The following is a 16960-nucleotide window of genomic DNA, read 5'->3' as shown; positions in this document are numbered from 1 at the left end:
ACAGTTTTGAGAACTTAACCGTAAGATGGAACTAGTTCGAACCCCGCCCACGAACTATCGACCTTCATGAATTTAGTGTAACCGCTTACGCCTTGAACGCATAGTATGTTAATCCGATACATACGTTATATAATGCTTCACTTGTACCGATGTTTGACGCTAAGGAGATAAGTAGCAATGAGGCTGATATATTTCATCCGGCAGCACACGGAAAACAACCGGCTTATGTAACTAGCGTTATTTACGACTGCCTTTAATATCTCCCATCATTATGTTATGTAGCGTTCTATTATACCCGGTATAGCGACGGGGGATGAATTAATATTTTTTTTAATTTTATTAATCCGATATTAGTTAGATTCGAACTTTAAATCCTTGAATTAGAAACACGCTATATTACCATTTGTACTTTGACGAGCAAATATAATGTATCGGGGCAGAATAGGAATTTGTATTCGAAGAAAAAAATGCCTATTATACTTAGTTTTTTTTTAAGAAAATAATTTAGGTGTGGTGCTCAACTTTTTTTTAAAAATAAATTTAACACACGGACTTATATGTATATTTTTAAATATATATAACACATATCTTGAAGTACTCGCGATTTTATAGTAGTTCGTAAAGTACATAACACGTTTAAAAAAGAATTCACAGACATTATTAACCGATGAAAAATGCAGCGGCACGCGATATTAGTAAACAAAACAAGATCATGCGGTGTTCGGGCGCAGTAAGTCACGTCTTCTTATTTCCCACCTTGTATTCTTTTTTCTGTTTTTACATCTACTTCATGTTTTTTTTTTTAAATGTTACAATATCTTCATCACAGAACGATTTGTTTCCGTATCCCCTCATCACATCTATTTTTTTTTTTATTTTCATATAATTGCAATCAGAATTTTTAAAATAAATTAAAAGTCTTTGTTTTATTATTATTAATTAACGACTTTTCGTCACGAAATTTCTTTTCTGTAGTTATTATTATTACTTTTATTAATATTACCGGTTATATAATTTAGTTTACTTTAATGATATATTTTAACCGTTAACATATTTTTGAACATATTTTCAGTTATGCTGAAATTAATACAAATCAATACAATATAATATAATACAATAATAATACAAATACAATACAATATAATTTAACGATGTTTCAAACGGTGCCTTCGAGTTGGAGTTAAAAGAAATATTTTTCCATTTTAACGAAAATCAATATAGATCTTTTTTAACCGGTTACATTTTCATTTTAGATTAGCTTTAACCTAATCTAAAGCGCTTAAAGTCCTTAAATAAAACCCGCTTTTTAAAGACTTTTTAAATAAAGGCTTCGTAATTTGTAAGTTGATAGTGTAAAAGATTAGAAAAATTGACAAAAAAAACATCGCTATAAGAGGTTGCTTTTAAGGATTTCTTTTTTTCAGTTACATTATATCCATGAAAATTATCCGATTGTAATATGTAGTTTTTAAAAGTGAAATTACCTTTCGCTTTCTTTTTCCTATTTAGCCTCCGGTAATTACCGTTCAGATAATACTTCAGAGGATGATATGTATGACTGTAAATGAAGTCTAGTCTTGTACAATCTTAGTTCGATCATTCCTAAGATGTGTGGTTAATTGAAACCCAACCACCAAACAACACCGGTATCAAAGATCTAGTATTCAAATCAGTATAAAAATAACTGGCTCTACTAGGACTTGAACGCTGGAACTCTGGACTTCCAAATCAGCTGATTTGGGAAGACACGTTCACCGCTAGACCAACCCTGTGGTAATGTTAAATTACATGTATAAGTAGTATTTTTATAATGTTGAAATCTACAAAATTAAAATCCCTCAATATCTTTTTTCCTTGTCGTGTAATAATTTTTAAAATTAATTGGATTCGGTTCCGTAATACGCAGAATTTCATGTTTGTAGATTTAACCATAGGCTGCTACATGCTGAGATCTTCCATGCGTTTTGGAATCATCAGATTATAAGTGAATTACAACAATTCTACTATTTTACCCAGCAATCTATTATTTTACATTTTTATTTTATTTTTCCCAGCACCGTACAAAATAGATATGAAACTTTTTTTTTATTAATTTCTAATATAACAAATAATAGCAACTGTACGAGTATTCAGGTTTATACATTTTATACAGGGATACAGTGGCACGTGTACACCATTCTGGTACTGCTTTTTGGAACAAATTAAAAATTATCGTTTCGCATAAAATTTGTTACAACTTCAATTATGGGCTTTGTTTTATTTTGACATTGATTATTCATTGTTATCATATCTCTTTATGAAACATGTTACCGCTTCCTTAAATCGTTTGTGACTAAGGACTCAGCCTGCTTAAAATTGGTGTATACATTTGAATGGTGAGAGAAAATAAATCACCAAAAATCTAATTCGTGAAAAAAAGTTAAATATTTGACATAAAAAAGGTAAGTTTTACTTCTTATCGGTATGTAAACATCGAAATGGATGTACAATTGTCATGCAGCCATTCATCTGTAGACCATATTCTTGTGGTCTACTGTAATACAAAATCAAACGTTCCGGTGTTGAAGAAATATTTACGTGTGCTCCCCTAATTTAAACAAAGTAATGGTTTTAATATTAACCCGCTGAGTTGGTCTAGTAGTGAACGCGTCTTCGCAAATCAGCTGATTTCGAAGACGAGAGTTTAAACGTTCCAATCCTAGTAAAGGCATTGACTTTTATACCGATTTGAATACTAGATGGTGGATACCGGTGTTCTTTGGTGGTTGGCAATTAACCACATAACTCAGAAACGGTCGACGTGAATCTGTACAAGACTACACTTCATTTACACTCATACATATCCTCATTCATCCTCTGAAGTAATACCTGACGGCGATATTAGTTAATTATTATTGTTTTTTTTTTCATTTAGTTTAGGTTTTTCTATTTTTTAATTTTTTTTTGTCTTCACTCATTTGACCGGTTTGATGCAGGTCTCCAAGATTCCCTATCTACTGTTAGTCGTTTCATCAACCTACATCCCTAACAATTTGCTTAACATATTCCAAACGTTGCCTGCGTTCACAATTTTTTTCTTCTACCTGACCCTCTTATATTAAAGCGACTACTCCAGGATGCCTTAAAATGTGGCCTATAAGTCTGTCTGTTTTTTTAGCTATATTTTTCCAAATGCTTCTTTCTTCATCGATTTGCCGCAACACTTCTTCATTTGTCACTTTATCCACCAGTCTGATTTTTATTAACATTCTCCTATAGCACCGCATTTCAAAAGCTTCTAATCTTTTCTTCTCAAGTACTCCGATCGTCCAGGTTTCACTTCCATATAAAGCTACGCTCCAAACATATACTTTGAAAAATGTTTTCCTGAAATTTAATTTTTTAATTAAAATATTTTATATATTTTCAGCTCTAGAGGTGGAACTGTGGTAGTTAGAACAAATACTACACCTAGACATGGACCTCCTCCTGGTCTTCCTAATGGAGCGACACCTCCACCGACAGCTGCACCATTGTTAGAATCTACTCACTACGACACAATAAAGGTAAGATTATTTATTTTATTTTTATTCATTTTTTTTTTTTGTAGGGTTTCATTAAAGAATAAAGAAAAAGTATATATTTCTTGTACTCGAGTGTAAGTTGCTAATGACTTCTGAATCCTGGCTTTGGCTTACATTGTGTTGTTGGATTTTAATTAACAACACATTGCAGCTTGGCAATCCAAGTAAATAACAAGTACAGATACATTCACTATATAACCAACCCGTAGATATAGTAACCTGAGATCACCGGTTTAACAAAGTTATATTGGTTATTCAAAGACTTTTAGAATATCATACAAATTAATTTAAAAAAAAAATCAAAATTCATTCTGCCGCCCTGATTTACATACTTTAATTTTGTTATATTCATCCCTTATATTAATGATACAGCAATTAATGTTTGATATTTAATACTATGTTGATTTCATTACGTTAAATTGTAAGACTAATTTCTTAAAATGTAATCGTTTATTCACTTAGTGTATTTTTTTTTGTCTTCATGGTTATAATAGTTTTTTTCTTTCACATTATTAAAAACAACTGAATTAATTTTTTTATAGGTAATTTGAATATGCTTTCTGTGTAATATACAATTACGTAATATATACAATTTGATTTAGCATCGATGTTATTGTAATATATGAAAATTGATTAATGTATCGTATTTTTAAGAAGAAATTGAAATATTTATTTGGTAAATAGTTACATACATTTTCATTTCAATGTTTTAATTTTTATAATAGTTGTAATATAATTTTTTAATTTGAATTGCACTCTGGACCATAAAAAGGTTGTAATGACAAAATTAGAAAAATATAATTGTTCTGAACGAACGCTTATAATTTATTCTTAAAACGTTTTTATAAAAAATCTAATGAAATATAAATTTAAAAAAAAAATTGATGGGATTGGAAAAAATCATTTTTATTTTTAGTTTATTAATTTATATTAAAAATGGATATTAAATCTACTAAATTCAGAATGTTTAAAGGATAAAAATTGTATCGGGTAATAATTAAAAATTACATAAATTAACTCAAAAAAGAGATGAGATGAAAAATTTGGATAAAAGCAGAAGGAATGGGAAATCTAGTAAAAAGACTGTATGAAAATACGACTTGTTTATATTTGTACCGTAGAACAACTTGTCCAGATTGACTGATTCATCAACGCCCTGTAAAAACTACTGAAGATGAATCGATGAAAATTTGGATACACGTTTTTCTTAAGTTGTAAATGCACACTAAGAAAGGATTTTTTTTAAATCCGCATTTAAAGGGTTAAAATGGATTTTGAATTTTTTTGAAACCGACTATTTTTTTCAAATTTTTCGTTAATAGATGAAGATATCAGATTTTTTGTCTAATTTTCATGTAAATACCTAAAAAACAATTTTTAGTTTTTTCGAAATTCGACCTTCAAAGGGGTTAAGAAAGGTAAAAAATATTTGAACAGTGATTTCCCCATTTCCGGTTATAATAAACGAGATATCCAGTAGATCGGAGCTTCCGAATACTCTTCAGATCACAGCCACTGTTACTGAATTTGCAACCCGAGTGGCTGTACCTGTCTCCGGTTACTTGACTGAAAAACGGAATAAAAGTAATTGAAAAAAAAAAGAAGAGAAACGAACTACGATCACCTCCTACTGGTGTTTTTCGGGTAACGTTAAGAACCGGACAAAATATATTTTAACCCGTACGGGTAACCAGTAATCACTAATATTTTTTAAGACGGAGGCCGACTGTTTTTAAAAGCAACATTTTTAGAACACGCGGTTTCGGATCCTCTACTGACCAAACTGTTGCTCTGAAGAAATTACAATACACTAAATATATTTTATAAATAGAACAGTATTTAATTTTTATTTATCATCGTTACTCTCACAAGCATGAACTTAATGAACTCAGCGGGGTTCAAGGGGCAGAGCTTCTGGTTGGACGGGAAGGGTGAGCGAACCGAGCCATGACCGGCTAAATTTCCGCGACGGGGACGTATGAATATATAAGATCAAGGTAGCTTAAGCTGTAAATGCCCACTAAGAAAGGATTCTTTGAAATTCGGAGTTTAAAGGGTGAAAATAGAGTTATAAGGATGTTTGGTGTGTTTAATTATCTAAAATTCACATACGAAAAAAAATTTATTTACCGTTTTATCAGGATTTAATGAAAATTTAAAAACAGTATTGTTGATTAAATAATTTTTATCTATAAATAAATAAGTTTGCTTTAAAAAAAAAAAAAAAAACGTGTGAACCGCATTGATATCGCTGGCATAGCCTCGACGGTGGAACGCATTGTTGTATATTCATATTTCTTGTTGGTACCAGTAAAAATATGTTTTTTCATTCCTTTCACCTTTAACAATCGGTTAAATTTATTTCTTTATTTTATTATATATTTTTATTGTTTACTTAAATTTACGTTTCTTATTTATTGATTATAATATTTTTAATTGATTTAATAAACTTAAAACATTAAAATCGTATGCAATTTTAGAATACAGTATACTTTCTTTAGTAATCCTTACATATCGACGTATGTAGTCACGTAGTAACCTCATAGAGCGCATTCAGATCACTTCCACAATAATTTACTAGTACGTTCTTTATACTTATATACAGTACATTGTTTTTTTTAAATTCTTTATTAATTGATCAAACACATCTTTTTATGTCAGACATGATGTATTTCTAAAATATGAGTTTTTCATATTACGTTCATATTTATTAATTGCAGTTACGTAGTGTTTTTGTAAAAAAATTAATTGTTTTATAACGCATGATATCTATTGATTTATGCCCTTCATCTATAAGTTGTGTAATCCAGACAGAATTGTGAAAAACTGTAAAAATTGTTAACGTAAATAATGGACCCGTCAGATAATGAATCGGCCAACTGAAGATCTATGTGTACGGTTGGATAGCAGTTTCTAATATTTAGTTTGGAACAACCTAGCTGGCTCTTAAAAAAAAAAAAATATAGTATAATTTTTCTTATTTTTACGTAAAATTTTTTAAATTTTACGGTGTTTTTTGTTGAGCAATTCTAACTCATTTGTCCTGATCTGGACAACTAAATCGATGTACCAGATCTAAAAATAATTTTTTCATTAGTTCTTATTGATGAGAACTTCTTTTATTAAATTTAACGCCATTGTCTAAAAAAAATCAATTTGTATTATTATTTTAATATACGTAAAACCCGATTAGTTTGGTAATAGAATTAAAGGGATCGACGACTATTTACATATTTTTCTTTAAGAGCAACAGCCCCCAGATAATTAGTAAAAACTTGTTTCCAGTTTTGAGTTCTATACGCAAATAGCGCTGGCAAAGCCGTGATGATATTAGTGAAGCGTTATCCTAACTTGAAAATCAGTTTAAGGCGGAGCGTATTTATTATCATGGAAACGCACGTTATTAACCAATGAAGTAAATTTAATAGATATGTTTCCATAGCGATAACTTCCTCCGCCGAATTATGTATTTGTATCTGTTTTTGCTTATCAAGAATGATCAGCTGTATTAAAATTTTAGAGGTAGTTATATTTCATTACATATTGGCGTTGTTGATTGATGATTAATAAGTTCGATGATTAACTTTTTACCTCTATTTTTTTTTAACGTTATTCTGCTTGGTAGAATTTCGGATATGGACAGTTTATATAATTTTATTTAACAAAAACAATTTAAAAAAAAAGATAAAATTTTATGGCAGCGGTTTAATTAATCTGTTGTAGAACATTCATTTAATGGTCGCTTGTAAAACAGAATTAATTTCCGCTAAGTTATAGTACACGTTTTACGTTTTCTCATTTAATGCACTTGTTTTTCCCCTACGTAGGCATTTACCACTAAGGCTCTGTACGTTATTATCTCCCCTTACTTTGCTCTTGAGAGTGAATAATTTAGTTGACATGATCTACGCCTCCCTTACAAAAAACTTCTTTTAAAATACCGTATAAAACCGTCTTCGTTATAAATGACTGTTTCTATGGAAAAAAATCGAATCGCGTTACTTTCTTGACGCATCTGTTTTTCTCTTTTACTTCCCTATTTTAGTATTTATTTATTTTCTATTCCGCGTATTTTTCGTACCATTATTTCATTTTAATCTATGAAATGTATTTAATTTGATTTACAACTGTGTGCGCGTTTGTGTGCGTTATACAACTAAATTTATTTTAAGTCACGATACAAATTATCATATATGTCGCTGTAATATTATGAAACTTGAGTTATTTTTAGTGGAACATACTTTTTTCTTGCATTATTTTACATTACTAACAATTTTTTTCTCGGCATATTGTGTATCGTATTGAATTTATAAATAAATTATTTATTCTAATTTTTTTTTCACTATCGTTTCAGCTTAAATATTCATGCCGTTTCGTTATTACTGTAATATTCGCATTTATTTTAATTTGTTTATATTTCACTATAATATAATATAATAAATAAATTAATAATAAATTATAATAAATAAATATAATAATACAATATTATAAATTTTTAAATTAATGTAACATATTTAAACGTATATATACAGGTCATTCACGGGAACCGGATGTTTTTAAAATAATCATAAAAAATTGAATATTTACTTTAAAAAAGTTTTATCGGTACTGAAACACTTGTTAAATCAAAACATTTGTTACTTTTACTCGTGAACGAAAAATTGTGTCCGGCAAGTGATGTCCATTTTGGGCAATATATTGTTGTAGCCTTTCACGGTAACCGGCCTCAATTCTTTGCAGCATGTCTACATCAATCTGGGTGACGCGATGACGAATTGCGATCTTTAGGTCCTCCGATGTACGCGGTTTATCGCCGTACACACGCGATTTCAGAAACCCCCACAGAAAAAAATCACAACTACTCAAGTCGGGGGACGGAGGGGGCCAAGGAATGTCGCCGAATCTGGAAACGATCCGTCCCGGAAACAAGTTACGGAGAACAGCCATCGTTGCCGTCGCTGTGTGCGCTGTAGCTCCATCCCGCTGGAATAACACATTTTGAAAATCGATTCCCCGGTTTCGTAACTCGGGGATGAAAAACGTATTCAACATCGCAATGTAACGATCGGCTGTTACAGTTACGGCAGCGTCATTTTCTTCAAAAAAATACGGTCCAATAACACCGACCTTTCCTATTGGACACCAGACAGTCACCTTTGGGCTATGAATTGGTCTCTCGTGAAGCTGATGCGGGTTTCTATCTGCCCGATACCGGCAATTCTGTTTGTTGACGAAGCCGTTCAGATGAAAATGGGCTTCGTGTCATTAACAATAACAAATTTTCATTTTCTTCAAAAACGGTAAGCATTTGTCGACATAATTGTAAACGCTGCGTGAAATCTTGCTCGTTTAACTGCTGCACGACGGCTATCTTGTAAGGATGGAAATGCAGGTCTGTATGCAGAATTCGTCTTACCGTACTTGTGCTCATTTGAAGCGCCGCTGAATGCCTCTGAATAGAGCGGCGTGGGTTTCTGACAACGGCTTCCCTTACTCGTTCGATGTTTTCCGGAGTGCTAGCGTTTCGTCGGGGACCCGGTGGTTTTTTCTTCAATATTGAACCGCTTGTTCGAAGGTTGTTTGCCCATCGCGATATCGTGCTACGAGAAGGGACACTTACATTACGATGGATATTAACTGACGGCGGAAATCTCGCCGGACAGCAGTTACGGATTCGTCATTTCGCACAAAACTGTCATACGCGTACAGGCGTCGGTCTAGCGTCCACGGCTCCATCTCAACGACTAAAATGTAAATGCTATGAACAAAGGAAACGTCAGACACCGGCCACGCGCCACTCCCACCACGAACGCCCGAGTACAACCCACTTCAAAAACATCCGGTTCCCGTGAATGACTCTGTATTTAGACGCATATAGATATACTAAAAATTTCCGCGTATGATTTTCTCAGCTTGAGCTTAAAACTTTTTTTTCTAATTTTATCTTTAATGTCTTACGTATAGGGAAGTTTTATAATATGTTCAAAAGGAAAATATTGCTTCCGGCATCGAATACTCTATTTTTCATTATAGCTGAAATTCCGCCTTAAAAAATCTATATTTTCTTACTAAGATAAAATCTGTATTCATGTTTATATATCGTTATTACGCCGCAAATCAAATCACCGTCTTATCCCACCCACCCTATTCACTCGACTTGGCTCCAGCAGACGACTTTTTTGTTTCCGAAACCGAAGTTGAAGATGAAAGACCGCTTTATCGACGACCTTCCGGCCATCCAAAGGGGGCTTGCACCGAGAAGTCGATGGCGATCCCGCAGTGATATCTCCAGAGCGTTTGACGGGCTTTACCGACGCTGCAACCAGTGTATAACTAGGGTTCTATTTAGCGGGTTGGTGTGAGTAAATTCGTTTATCTTTAAATCTGTATTTTTATTTAATTTAGTTCGGGGACTTTTCAGACATTCTGTGTAGGCAATAAAAACGGAAAAAACGTGGTAAAACGCCCCGTAGAAACGTTTTTATTTCGTGTTTCTTTCATAATTACATCCGTTAATAAAATTTAAACAGTTTTTGTTGAATTTAACGGCTCAAACTTTAATAATATACAGTTACTAACAATTTGCAACGCACGGCTAGGTCGACTAATATTATTTACTTTAATTATGATTTGGATCTAAATTAATTTTCAAATACGCCACACTTATTTCTACCGCCTAGCATCCCTCAGTTTGAAATATGAAACTGTTTCCGTACTTAAATATCGCTCTGTGAAGTACAGTAATGTGTACGATATAGATGGATTTATTTATTTATCTATCCGTGCAGTAATTTTACCTGAATTACGTATTATAAACGCGGTTGTTGATTTAAAGCAGAGTTTGATAACTAACTGGAAGTATTAATGCTAATAAAGAGGCATCGTGGTATTTATCAATTTGTCCATCATCATCGACAAATTTTTTCAATAAAAATTACGCGAGTAAGACAGACTACTGCGCCTAAAATACGTTTTATATTATATTTTACATAAGTTCTTTCGACTGGTAGATTCTCAATTTTTCAAACGCTATAGTCTTTCGAAAAAAAAATGTTTTGAACTTAGAAAGCGATATACCTTTTGTGTAAATCGGTCGGTTTTTAATTTGATCTCTGGACGGAATGTAAGAATAAATTCTCATTATATTTTTGTTAAAAATGTTTCCACCGTATCGGAATATAAACTGGAAAATCCGAAATCCCTTTATCCAGTTTCGTTCTGAAGGTCGGTTTGCATTTTCCAAGTATTTGTCTCGTAAAGCGCTAATGTTTTAGTTTGTATCGTAAAATTCGTTTTTCGTCCCTAAGTGTATATTTCTTTTTTTACTTAAAACACTTTTGTTCTGATTGTTATATCGTTTTACGAAATAAGTTAATTTTATTAAACTTACCTGCGGTTTTATTACGTAGCTAACTTTTCATGAATAGTGTAGCCGTATAATCTAATGTATAAACATAAAAAAATTATTGATTTCTCGTAATTAGAGCTGTAAATATCTGTTTTCTATCCTTTTATGTACGGGGAAACTTTTGAATCGCATTACACGCTTTACCTCGGATGTAATATTATTCTAATAGTCACTTATATTTTCAGTCGTAGAAAATATCTACATAGTATTTATCTATCGTTTATATTTTAAATATTTTTTTTTATTTGAGATTTTTTCCTAGTTTGATTATTTATGTATATTTGATTTTATATCATGTCCCGATGTGGTATTTTGATTATGTATTTACAATACGGTAGCCTGTTGCACGTATAAATATGTGTGGGTTGTAGTTTAATGATCTATACTACGCTGTTTAGTACACCGTTGAATGCGGTTAACCAAATTTATGTCGACCAAAATAACCACGCATTGTGATGAATAATAGTATATTCTGTTATTGTCGTGTATAATATATATATATATTAATATTACGAGGGATGTTTCTAAAGGAAGGTCTGTTTTGGAAAAAAAAAACACTTTTTTTACAGCTGCTCAGCTGCCTTCAACTTCAATACACTTTTTAATAACGTCACCAGCGTCTTCATTCACTCTACATATCCCTCTCACGTATGCGTAGAATTTATTTAATACATTTGGATGTATGTATGTGGATGTGTGTGTGTTAGTATATTGAGAGAGTGTGCATGCGGGTGTATTTACTTAATGGGTGTTATGCTTCCATGTATGCACGTGTTTTATATATACATGCACGCTTACACACAACTACAAACACACACATAAACACGCAAATAAACATACATACACACACATTTACGTACGCATTGCACACCGACATTCACACTCACACACTCACACTCACGGACGTTTTCATCCTCTCATTCGTACAAACATACATATGTACATACACGTACATAAATACCCAGTGCATACGCACTAACACATCCCCTCATTCATACGCACATACAAATGTATGTACATACTCGACACTCGCATACATACACTTTAAAATATACACACATCTGTATGTTTGTGAATGAAGGGATGTGTTACTGTGTATGCATTGAGTATATGTACATCTGTATGTTTGTATGAGTGAGGGGATGAAAATCTCTCTCTCTCACTCTCTCTCTCTCTCTCAATCTTTCACTCACTGGGTGTGTGTGTGTGTGTATTTATTTGCGCGTTTATGTGTGTGTTTGTAGACGTGTGTGTATTTATATTGTGGTAGGTGTCTGTTGGTACTGTGTATGTTTATGTATGTAGTTTTGTTATTGAACTAAGGTGTCCTTTACACAAAAAGCTTACAAATCTATCGATCACCGAGATGTAAATTATAAAAAAACTGAAGTGGCCGCCATTTTTAAATTAGTGAAGCGTGTTGTTTGTATAATTATTTAAAAGACGTTTAAATATTATCGTTTTAACTGTATCTTGAACGGTCCGTCAAAGCCCAGCAGGGAAAGGAACGGGGGAATGTGGCGACTGGATCGTCACTAGCGGGTGTCTTCCCCTACGGGTTTGGGATGTATCTTGTGGCAGGCCGGATGGAATGAAACAGATGGTGGGCGTTATACGCATGATCTCTCTCCAAATGTTATCGGTTTACGGGACGCCTCATGGGTGTATCCTAATAAATATGTGACGCGATTTATTTCCGGCCATGGTGTTTTTAGGGACAGACTGCAGAAATTCGGCCTGTTAGATTCTTGAGATGTATCCTCAGTGTGGACGATTGGACGACACCTACCGTGTTCTTTACGAGTGCTCGAAATACGAGTTAATGCGTACGGAGACCATCCGTCGGCTTGACCTTATCGGATCGGCGGTGGATCTCCTTGTAAACTGGAGAAGACAGGCCGAAAGGGCAGTAGTGGAGAGTTTTGTAGTGTACTTAGCAAAAGAAAGGGTTGCTGAAGGGATCTAGAGCTTTGCTTGGATTTCTCTTTAATTCTGTTTTTATTTATAAATTATGTTTTTGTTGTTCTTGTCCTTGTTTTGTTTCAATGTTACTGTGTTGTTATTGTTCCGTGTAATATTTTTACGTTTCGTGTGTGTGTTGAACTCACTTTTACCTTGTACGGGTAGGTAGTTCAATTCCCTTGTTGGTTAGGTATTTTCAGTCTTACTTAAGACTCTGTGAGCAGTGTGAGATTGTTTTGAGTTCATTAACTAGTACACCGATGGGAATATCATTCGTGGCATTCTGGCCGAGACGGACTGGAATATCTCAAAATCCGAGGATTCGAAGATGGCCTCCGGTATAGCCCATAAGGGTTCGGGACGGACAGGGTGGCGGAGGGTGTCTTCCCCTACGAGATCAGGATGTATCTTGAATTAAGACGGAAATTTTTGAAGTTAATGAAATATTATATATTATTTGAATACAAAATTACTCTATAAAAACTAAAAACAAGATTATTTAAAGCGTGTTGCTTTTAACATTTAAACAATATTTGTAATTATAAAAATTAAAAAGAACTTTTTACGTAAATATTTTAATAATATTGTCTCATTGTTAGAGTTCCGTTGAATTCCTTATCATGATTTCGTATTTTTGTCGATCTGGCTGGCTATAGTCTGTTCTAACGCCCGTTTTGACACAAATTTTATATCCAAATATTCCCTTAACTTAGAAATCCAAGTTTGATAACTTTTGTTTAAAACAATAAATAAACTGTTTTTCAAATAAATATTTTATTTTAAAATTAAAATCATTTTTTTTAAACCGATTCAAAAAATAGAAAAGTATTTTTATTAAAATCAGCAACCAAAAAAACAGAAAAAGTATAAAAATAATATTATTTAAAATTTTAATTTCGTTTTTATGGATTCTAATTTGAAATAGCAAAATTATCAAGAATCGGCAGTGTTTATCTTTATTGTAATTATTTTATTTTTTATATTATAGTAGTAGTAGTAAGTGATTATGAGTCGTGGGTTTACCCGACCGGTAAATCGACACGATTGGGCTTGATGTACACCCACCGAATATGAAAAATGCAGTCAAGTGACAAGTCCGTGGACAAGGCTCGCTTATCAGTTCATACAGATTTAAAAATTATATAGTTTTCTTTTTTTCTTTTACCTGTTTAGCCTCCGGGAATTACCGTTCTGGTATTACTTCAGAAAATGAATGAGGATGATATGTACGAGTGTAAATGAATTGTAGCCTTGTACAATCTCAGTTCGACCATTTCTGAAATGTGTCGCTAATTGAACCCCAACAACCACAGAATACTGGTATCCACGATCTAATATTCAGATCTGTATGAAAGTAACTGCCTTTACTAGGACTTGAACGCTGGAACACTCGACTTCCAAATCAGTTGATTACGCACCTCTAGACCACCCCGGTGGGTTGTACTTCATGAAACTAGTCCCACAATGTTATTCGTATCTAACGGGAATCTAGTCAAAAAATACACATTCAGAAAAAAACGAAAGATGTAGAAAGGAAAGGCTTGGATATTTAGAAAGTTTATGATTAATAATATGAAATTGATCGCCAAATTATAGTTTACTAAAATGTAACCGCTAGTTAAATTGTTGGCGTTGATTGCTGGTAGCTGATTTACCTCTTTTTGTGTAAAGTATTATCTTTTTAATATTAATATATACGTATACCTATTTTAAATATGCAATATTTTATCCATATCATTCCTAGATATATCGTGGGCGTGGTTTGTTTAATAAATATGATTTTTTTTTTTTTTTGTCGTGGGGAGAAGCAGTAAATATATTTCATTTAATAATAGTATTTAATTTTATTTGAAAATCAAAATGAAATGTTCTTTATTTTTTTAAATACTTATGTAAGAACATAAATGTATATATAAATACTTAAGGAACGTTTCTCGGCGAACACTTTAAATGAATCTGTAGGAATAAGCAACACACCAAAAGATTCGGATATCGGATAAACGGAACGGCGAGGTGGTCGTTTCTCGTAGGGAAATTACACGTACAGAAAACATCTTCTTTAACACTTCCATCGAATACACTAGCAGTTACCAAATCTGGAATCACAGTTCGGCTCGATTTGTCCGCTTTGTATTAAGTTTTGCGGTCAAAATGTACCGTTTTGAATTGACAGTGACAGTCTGATAAGAATACGAGCCAATCACGCCCTAACCACACAGTGTGATCCGTTGTATATATAAGTGGAGGATCATGAAGCTGTCTTGGATTTGTATCGGATCAATACTAAAAGTTCTATTTATCGGTGGAATTAGGTTTTGTCAATCATTCACTCGGCGAAAATCCGGCATTGTTCCCAATTAAAAGGGATCAATTTTTTGAACAACCATCAGTTTTTAGGCGTGGAAATTCAAACAAGAATTGAGTATTCTTTTTATAATTTCTTTGGGAGTCTTCAAAGCGGTGGAATCTCGGTACGCCGAAAGTCCAGGGTTAGCTTTTCTTATCTGTTCAATATTTTGCGGTATTCATACGAATTTTGGCCTTCCCGATTTTTTTTTTTTTAATGATCATGATGTCCTGACCTGAAATTCTCCATTCCACGACGTGATAGTGTTAATAAGCTGCAGGACTAGGCGACCAACGTTAAATATTGAAGGAATGAGCTCTAGGTACGCACGAAAAAGTAGTTTTTTAAAAACATTTCCACATTGAAAGGACGATGCGTAGCGTTCCACGACATCATGGTGATGGAAATGGTAGATCCTTACCCCACCACCACCATACGACCATCATCACGCGAGTAATAACCAACCAAAATTCGTCAGATTTTTTTTTTCTGCTTTCTCTCATATATATATATATATAACCCATTACTTAACACAAATCTTAATTTCAATTTTTAAAAACTGTCTAAAGTAAATTGAGATCACAATAGTAACGGGGGCATCATTTCGTGAGTTTATTATACGTATATATAACGCATCACAAATTATTTGTTTAAAACATAATTTATTTTTACATCATCATTGGGCGTGTTCATTTGTTTGTAATGTAATATTATGCAATCCGATTAGACATCTCATCAGTTCATAATCTGTTGTTCTACTTTAAATAATGTATAAAAAAAATTACACGATTTGTTGATTCATTTCGCCTACAAATAACTAACCATAATAGCAGCATTTATTATAAGACTAATAATTCAACTAACACGTAGAAACAAAAGATGAAAATTAATCCTATTTGTCCTTATAGAAAAAAATAAATAAACAATAATATGAGGGTGGAATAGTTTTTTTTATCTTTGCAGTTATCATCAACATCATTATGATTAGTTTATATATATATATATATATTTATGTCCTTGCATAATCTGATTAAATCGGTTATTACTAGTTTACATTCTGGCAAAACAAGTTTACTAATATGGTTTTATGGTAGGTGGTTGAATATCTGGAGGTTAAAAATTATAAAATAAATTTTTAATTAAAACTCTTTTTATTTATTTATTCTTTTTTATGTGTATTTGAAATTACTTAGAATAATGAATGTAATTTTTACTTCCTTGTACGAAGTAAAGGAAATATTGTGATCGCGAAAAATTTAGGTTTCCAGATTTCAACGGAAATATACATTTTGACCACCCCTAAATCCATTTTGACTAGTTTCGACGTGACGTCTGTTCGTACATATGTATGTATGTATGTATGTACGTAACTTTAAAACGACTAGCCGTAGGATGTTGAAATTTTGGATTTAGGACTGTGGTAACACTAGTTGTTTACCTCCCCTTTTGATTGCAATCGTCTGAATCAAAAGCGTCCAAAAAAGCCGAAGATCCCCAAAAATTTGGATTTTGGACTTATTCTTAACTGCAGTAATCAGCCTTCATTGAGAGCTTTTCAACGATATATCATAAGCGGTACGTATTCTCATTGATTCCAGAGAAAAATGAATGAAAATATTTGATTAAAAAAATGTGAATCTTAGCGGAAGGCATATCGGTTGGAATCAGACTTCACCTCCT

General features: G+C 32.7%; 1 protein-coding gene across 1 annotated transcript in view; it reads left to right on the top strand.

Moving 5' to 3' along the window:
- LOC142329404 (WD repeat-containing protein 47) overlaps window positions 1-16960 on the top strand; it is a 777359-nt gene that overhangs the window by 366328 nt on the left and 394071 nt on the right. The window contains exon 3 of the mRNA XM_075373979.1: window positions 3410-3545. Within this exon, the coding sequence (XP_075230094.1) occupies window positions 3410-3545 (136 nt within the window). The remainder of the gene's footprint in view (window positions 1-3409; window positions 3546-16960) is intronic.

Source organism: Lycorma delicatula, chromosome 8 (assembly GCF_047948215.1).
Source record: "Lycorma delicatula isolate Av1 chromosome 8, ASM4794821v1, whole genome shotgun sequence".
In the NCBI taxonomy this organism is placed as follows: Eukaryota; Metazoa; Arthropoda; class Insecta; order Hemiptera; family Fulgoridae; genus Lycorma; species Lycorma delicatula.
Note: the sequence above shows the minus strand (reverse complement) of the source record. Positions and strands in the feature narration are given on the sequence as shown.